The sequence below is a fragment of the Nansenia antarctica genome (assembly GCF_963989245.1).
Source record: "Nansenia antarctica genome assembly, chromosome: 14".
Classification (NCBI taxonomy): Eukaryota; Metazoa; Chordata; class Actinopteri; order Argentiniformes; family Microstomatidae; genus Nansenia; species Nansenia antarctica.
Genome location: NC_137684.1, coordinates 29,855,526 through 29,863,025, shown reverse-complemented (window position 1 = coordinate 29,863,025; position 7,500 = coordinate 29,855,526). Strand labels below are relative to the sequence as shown.

The following is a 7,500-nucleotide window of genomic DNA, read 5'->3' as shown; positions in this document are numbered from 1 at the left end:
TCCAGGGTAGGGGAATTGCATTATATATATATATATATAAATTGTTTTAGTTTCTCTAGAAAATCTTAGAGAGACTAAAAGAGCAGTAAGCAGTAATGTATATGTTACGGTACATGTGGGAACGCGGTACATGTGGGAAAACTAGGGTTAGGGTTAGGTGCTAGGGTGCTACGGTTAAGGTTAGGGTTAGGGTTAGGGATAGGGATAGGATTAGGGTTAGGGTTAGACATGCCAGCATGTACCAAGTCACCCTAGCACCTAACCCTTAGGGTTAGGGTTATAACGACAGTAAGTAACAACCTGTTACCTGTTTCATGGGACTTCCTCAGGATCTGCAGGAGAGAGAAGAGAGACACATAGAATAAGAGATAACACACCTCACAAATCATTCATTTTAAACAAGCCAAGAAGATCCTTAACATTATTAATAATAATAATAATCATAATAACTTTTTATTTGTATAGCGCTTTTCCTGCAAACGTTGCAGCTCAAAGTGCCCCAATCATTATATAATCTTCATTTCATTATTTTGTCATTTAAAGGCAATATTAAAAAGATGGGTTTTTAGTCTTGACTTGAACATATTTGCTGAGGTTGCATCCCTAATGTAAACTGGCAGTGCATTCCACAATCTGGGTGCATAACATGAGAATCCAGCCTCACCAGATCTCTTCTTTTGTACATGTGGTACACAGAGAAAACCAAACAAGCAGAAGGATCTTGAAAGCTATTCTGAACTTGACAGGAAGTCAGTATAGAGTCTCTAAAATAGGAGTTATATGAGCTCGTCTGCTTGTTTGGGTGCTGCTGCATTTTGGACTAATTGCAGCTGGCCAACAGCTTTCTTCAGAAGACCATACAATAGTCCAAACGTGTAATAACAAAAGCATCCATTAACACTTCTGCATCAGCTTACTTCTGCATTTCTAACTTTTGCAATATTCCTTAGATGATCAAAAGCATTTATTCTAGAGATATTAATGCACACAAGTCGTTACAGGACACTAGAAATGCTTTTTTATAATCTAAGGAATATTGCAAAAGTTAGAAATGCAGAAGTAAGCTGATGCAGAAGTGTTAATGGATGCTTTTGTTATTACCTGTTTGGACTAGTATAACAGTCTCCTTTCTGGTTTTTGGAAGAAAGCTATTGGCCAGCTGCAATTAGTCCAAAATGCAGCAGCGAGAGTTTTAACCAAAACAAGCAGAAGGTTGAAAACGTTCAAACATTTCACGTACCAGAGCGTCCGCCTTGTCCAGCTCTGTCAGCTGGTGATGGTTCATCTCTGGGATGCGGTTCTTGGTCCACTTCTCCGGTGCCCCCCTCCACCCTGACCCGTGGACCCTCCTGACCACCAGACCCCCCAGGTACACCTTACTCTTCACCACCCAGGAGAGGTGACATGCTGCAACACGCGGCAGCTGCCTGCTGGTGAAGCAGCGACTCAAGGCAGCCATGCATACTACCATACTGTCTCTCCCTAATGCATAAACCACAACACGACCTTTGCGTGGCGCTTTGAACTTTCACACTGCATGCAAACAACGATACCAGGAAGTAGGCAGCAGCGCTCGCATTCTGCGTTATTTTTTTTCGTACCCGCATTCAGCGTAATGCACGCCCACCTGCCTGCCTCTGATTGGCCGAACGTACGACCACCTTTTTGAGACTGGGAACGTTCGGCCAATCAGAGGCAAGTAGGCGTGCATTACGCTGAATGCGGGTACGAAAAAAATAACGCTCCCATTCTACCCAAGTGTATCCAGCTCCGACCGCAGAGCGGCGCTGTTCTAGTAGTTTCAACCGGTTTCAAAGGACCATATTTGGTTCTTGACGTCATCACACCGCGCCTTAGCGTCATTATATCGCGCCTTACTATTGGGGTGAATTGCTGTAGCGCCCTCTTGCGTTTGTTTTTATTCTTTATATATTTTATATTCAATCAAAAACTATTTTCAGATCCACCTTTTTGTTTTTCGAAAGAAATGCAGCAGTTGTAGTCTTGAAACGTAGTCTGTCTTCATTTCAAAAAGCAGCCATAGATGGTCCGGGTTAATCTCACTGAACATTTTCTGTAGCGCCACAAGGGGGCGCTACTAGACCGCAAAATCCAACATCTCAAAGCCACTTCAGTGTAATAATGTGATCTTCTATCATCTCTGCTGTTACTTATTGCTTCTTTTTTTCACTTTGTTCTATCTAAATCTTCTAGTAATGTGAATACGATCTAAAGTCTTTATGTGTTGAGTTAACCCTCTCCCCCTCCCCTCCCCATGTGTCCCCAGCACTACCTTCATTAGGCCCCTATACTTTCTTTTATTTATTTTTTTGTGTCTTTTTATTATTACTACTCGATCTTTTCAGTTTGTAAAGCGTCTTTGAGTGTCTAGAAAAGCGCTATATAAGTCTAATGTATTATTATTATTATTAGGTGTCATAGTAGTTGTATGTGAATGTAATGTAGCCTACTGTCTGTATATTCAAGTGTGTGTGTGTGTGTGAGTGAGTGTGTGTGCGTGTGTGTGTGTTTGTATATGTATGTGTGTGTGTGTGTGTGAGTGCATGGATGCGTGTGTGTGTGTGTGTGTGTTTGTTTGTGTGTGTTTGTGCACACGTGGGTGGTGTCTTTAAGATAAGTCGCGGCCTCTTCCTGCCTGCGTGATGGAGCCTTTGTCTCCCTGGGGACCTAGAGGACCACGCCTGCCCCACCTTTAGCATGAGGGGGTCGTGTGTGTGTGTGTGTGTGTGTGAGAGTGAGTGCATGCGTGTGTGTGTGTGTGTGTGTGTGCGTGTGAGTGTGTGTGTATGTGTGTGTGTGTGTGTGTGTGTGTTGAAGATGATTAGAGGGGCTTTGTGGAAGGCCAAACCTTTGATGTGATGAGCAGCTGACCCTCTGGTCTTCAGTCGTCTCCTCACAATAAGCAGCACACACACACACACACACGCATGCACTCTCACACACACACTCTCACACACACACACACACACACACAAACACACAAACACACACACACATACACACTCATACACACACACACTCTCACACACACATACACACACACACACACATACACATACACATACACACACATATACACACACATACACACACACACACACACACGCATGCACTCTCACACACACTCTCACACACACACACACACACACACAAACACACGCATGCACACTCAGACACACACTCTCACACACACAAACACACACACACGCATGCACTCTCACACACTCTCACACACTCTCACACACTCTCACACACACACACACACACACACGCAATCGCCTTTGGTCCGTAAATGTTGTGATTGACAATCAGGCTAGGCGATCAGATATTTTAACACATTTAAGAACTGGCCAGCCAGCCAGCCAATCAGAATTCTGGCACATTTCTAGCAGGGTAAAATGTTTTGAGAGAGAGAAGAATCAAATGTTTCCGGTCCAGCAAATGTTGACGATCAGCTGTGCTGCGTGCATTATCGACTTTAGCAGACATGCAAATAAACAACTTTTATTGAGTACAAAATAGATTTTCCTTTGTTCAAAATCGATTTTCCTTCGCACAAAATGTATTTTCTTTTGCTCAAAATAGATTTTCCTTTGCGCCCAAAACATTTTTTCTCTAAATAATTGTGGCACATAATTAACTCCATACTAGTAATCCACTACGTTTACAGCCCAACTTGTTTCTCTACTTTCTACAACGGAGCGACTCTGTGATCACATGGTGATTCTCCCACCTAGCTCCACCCTCCCAGTTCCCTCTCCTGCCTCTCCTCCCGCAGGTCCCTCTCCTCCCTCCTCCCTGTCCTCCCCTCCATATCCAGTCACTCAGCATTGGGGACCGTGTATTTGAGGTCATTGTCTGTGTTGGGGAATCATGTCAGATTATGGAGAAGCCAACCTGATGAGTTCCTCCTGACCCAACCCAATCCTTCTGTCAGAACCCTTTGAACCCTCCCCTCTCTGACCAGTCTCTCCTCCACACTCTTTCTCTGCCTCTCCTCTAGTTGTTGGTCCTTCTCTCCCAGTCTCTGGTTCATCTCCTCTAGTTGTTGGTCCTTCTCTCCCAGTCTCTGGTTCAACTCCTCTAGTTGTTGGTCCTTCTGTCCCAGTCTCTGGTCCCTCTCCTCTAGTTGTTGGTCCTTCTCTTCCAGTCTCTGGTTCCTCTCCTCTAGTTGTTGGTCCTTCTCTCCCAGTCTCTGGTTCCTCTCCTCTAGTTGTTGGTCCTTCTCTCCCTGTCCCTGGTTCATCTCCTCTAGTTGTTGGTCCTTCTCTCCCAGTCTCTGGTTCCTCTCCTCTAGTTGTTGGTCCTTCTCTCCCAGTCTCTGGTTCAACTCCTCTAGTTGTTGGTCCTTCTGTCCCAGTCTCTGGTCCCTCTCCTCTAGTTGTTGGTCCTTCTCTCCCAGTCTCTGGTTCCTCTCCTCTAGTTGTTGGTCCTTCTCTTCCAGTCTCTGGTTCCTCTCCTCTAGTTGTTGGTCCTTCTCTCCCAGTCTCTGGTTCAACTCCTCTAGTTGTTGGTCCTTCTCTCCCTGTCTCTGGTTCATCTCCTCTAGTTGTTGGTCCTTCTCTTCCAGTCTCTGGTTCCTCTCCTCTAGTTGTTGGTCCTTCTCTTCCAGTCTCTGGTTCAACTCCTCTAGTTGTTGGTCCTTCTCTCCCTGTCTCTGGTTCATCTCCTCTAGTTGTTGGTCCTTCTCTTCCAGTCTCTGGTTCATCTCCTCTAGTTGTTGGTCCTTCTCTCCCAGTCTCTGGTTCCTCTCCTCTAGTTGTTGGTCCTTCTCTCCCAGTCTCTGGTTCATCTCCTCTAGTTGTTGGTCCTTCTCTCTCAGTCTCTGGTTCAACTCCTCTAGTTGTTGGTCCTTCTGTCCCAGTCTCTGGTTCAACTCCTCTAGTTGTTGGTCCTTCTCTCCCAGTCTCTGGTCCCTCTCCTCTAGTTGTTGGTCCTTCTCTTCCAGTCTCTGGTTCCTCTCCTCTAGTTGTTGGTCCTTCTCTTCCAGTCTCTGGTTCCTCTCCTCTAGTTGTTGGTCCTTCTCTCCCAGTCTCTGGTTCCTCTCCTGTAGTTGTTGGTCCTTCCCTCTCACCAGCTGTATGTTTTTCTCCTGAAGGTCTTTCAGTTCTGTTGAGGTTTTCTCCAGTTTGCTCTCTGTGTTGTTAAGTTGTTTCTTATTTACCTCGAGGTCCTTTCTCAGATCCTCCAGTTTTCTCTTACTCTCCTCCACTTCCTTGCTCCTCTCCTCTAGTTGTTGGTCCTTCTCTCCTAGTCTCTGGTTCCTCTCCTCTAGTTGTCCATCTCTTTTCTTTAGTTCCTCTTCTCTGTCTTCTAGGTGTTTGCCTTTCTCTTCTAGTTGTTTTTCCCTCTCTCCAAGTTCCTGACATTTCTCCTTTAGTTCACTGTTTCTTTCTGTTAGTAGGTCGTCTCTCTCTGCTAGCTGTTCGCCTTTCTCCTCCAGTTGTCTCTTACTCTCGTTGGCAGTGTTCTCCAGTAGTCTCTGTTTCTCTGTCACCCGCTGGGTCACATCAGCCAGCTGTGTGTCTCTCTGCCGAAGGTCTTTGATGTTCTGATTCAGTTCCGTTGCGGTTTTCTCCAGTTTGTTTGTCGTGTCATTAAGTTGTGTCTTAATTACCTCGAGGTCCTTTCTCAGATCCTCCAGTTGTCTCTTACTCTCCTCAGCCCCTTTGTTCCTCTCCTCTAGCATTGTGTCTTTCTGTTTCAGTTGTTGGTCTTTTTCCTCAATGTTCCCACTGACTCCCAGCTGTCTCAACATCTTCTCTACTTGTTGGTCCCACTTCATGTCTGGAAGAGAGTGAGGCGTTGGGGTTAGAACATGGCTAGTAGTCGCAAACTGGCTAGTAGTCGCTCTATTGGTAGAGGGCTGCAAGGGAATTTTTCCTGGCTACATAGTATACAGGTTTTTACTTTTGCCTGCTCGCGGCTCTGTCAGTATTGATTGATTGATTGACTGAACATTTTCATTGTGTGAAGCGCATTGAGTTGCATCTTGTAAGAAATGCGCTATACAAATAAAATTTTATTTGATTTGAACATCAGAGTTATTAAATAAGCAGACAGACCATCTTAACTATTCATCTCCTCCAGAGTCTTATTCTTATCCTCTATCAGTCTGTCCCTCTCCTTTAGAGGTGTGTTGTCCATCTCCACCTCTGAAGACATGATTTATTGATTGTTGTATAAGCAGGAAGATAATATAGATCATATAGATTCACTCAGGTTTAGATTTTTATCATTCATAAAAAATGTAAAAAAACATATTCATAATTTCTCTCATCTACCGGTACACTTCTCTGGCGATCAACAGACATCTGAGTTGAATAAACCATGAACTGATTTTACTGATTCATTTATTCATTCATTCATTCATTCTGTTTCAATAGTCTCTCCTGAAACCAGCCATTCTATAATTCACCTCCAGACTCTCTCACTCTTACCCAAAAGACGAGCTGATTCCTCTCTCTTTTGCTTGTCCTCCTCGCACTCATGCCTTAACCACTGTGCAGCGTAACCTGGATCCATGTTCCATGTGAGGGATGGAGGGAGGGATGGAGGGAGGGAAGGAGGGAGGCAAGAGGGAGTGTGGGAGGGAGGTTAGAAGGAGGGAGAGAAGGACGGATGGAGGGTAGAGGGAGGGAGGGTAGAGGGAAGGAGTGAGGATAGTTAGAGGAAAGGTGGGAGGGTAGAAGGAAGTAGGGAAAGAGGGAGGGAGGGTAGAGGAAGGGAGGGAGGGATAGAGGAACAGTAGAGGGTGGGAGGGAGTGTAAAAGGAGGGAGGGCAGAGGGAGAGAGGTTAAAGGGAGGGAGGAAAGGAAGGAGGGAGGAAAGGAGGGAGAGAAGGAGGGAGGGATGGAGGTTCAAAGGAAGGAGGGTAGAGGAAGAAAGGTAAAAAGGAGGGAGGGATGGATGGAGGGAAGGAGGGAGGAAGGGAAGTTAATAAGAGGGAGGGATTGAAGGATGGAGGGATTGAAGGAGGGAAGGAGGGAGGGATGGATGGAGGGAAGGAGGGAGGAAGGGAAGTTAATAAGAGGGAGGGATTGAAGGATGGAGGGATTGAAGGAGGGTAAAAGGAGGGAGGGATGGAGGGAGGAAAGTTAAAGGAAAGGAGGGAGGGTATAAGGAAGTAGGGAAAGAGGGATAGAGGAACAGTGGAGGGAGGGAGGAAGTGTAAATGAAGGTAGGGAAGGTAAAGGAAAGGAGGGAAGGAGGGAGGGATGGAGGTTCAAAGGAGGGAGGGCAGAGGGAGAGAGGTTAAAGGGAGGGAGGAAAGGAGGGAGAGAAGGAGGGAGAGAAGGAGGATGGGATGGATGGAGGTTCAAAGGAAGGAGGGTAGAGGAAGAAAGGTAAAAAGGAGGGAAGGATGGATGGAGGGAAGGAGGGAGGAAGGGAAGTTAATAAGAGGGAGGGATGGAGGGATTGAAGGAGGGAGGGATTGAAGGAGGGGGAGGTTAAAAGGAGAGTAAAAGGAGGGAGGGA

At 45.8% G+C, this 7,500-nt stretch overlaps 2 protein-coding genes across 2 annotated transcripts in view; both read right to left on the bottom strand.

Annotated features, from left to right (window-relative positions):
* Positions 1 to 1,483, bottom strand: part of tmem160 (transmembrane protein 160) — a 4,480-nt gene extending 2,997 nt beyond the window's left edge. Inside the window, exons 1-2 of the mRNA XM_080544995.1 lie at positions 1,241 to 1,483; positions 308 to 332 (exon numbers count right to left, since the gene is read on the bottom strand). Coding sequence (XP_080401121.1) covers positions 308 to 332; positions 1,241 to 1,471 — 256 coding nt within the window. The 5' untranslated portion in view covers positions 1,472 to 1,483. The remainder of the gene's footprint in view (positions 1 to 307; positions 333 to 1,240) is intronic.
* Positions 1 to 7,500, bottom strand: part of egln2 (egl-9 family hypoxia-inducible factor 2) — a 646,007-nt gene that overhangs the window by 588,154 nt on the left and 50,353 nt on the right. The window lies entirely within an intron of this gene.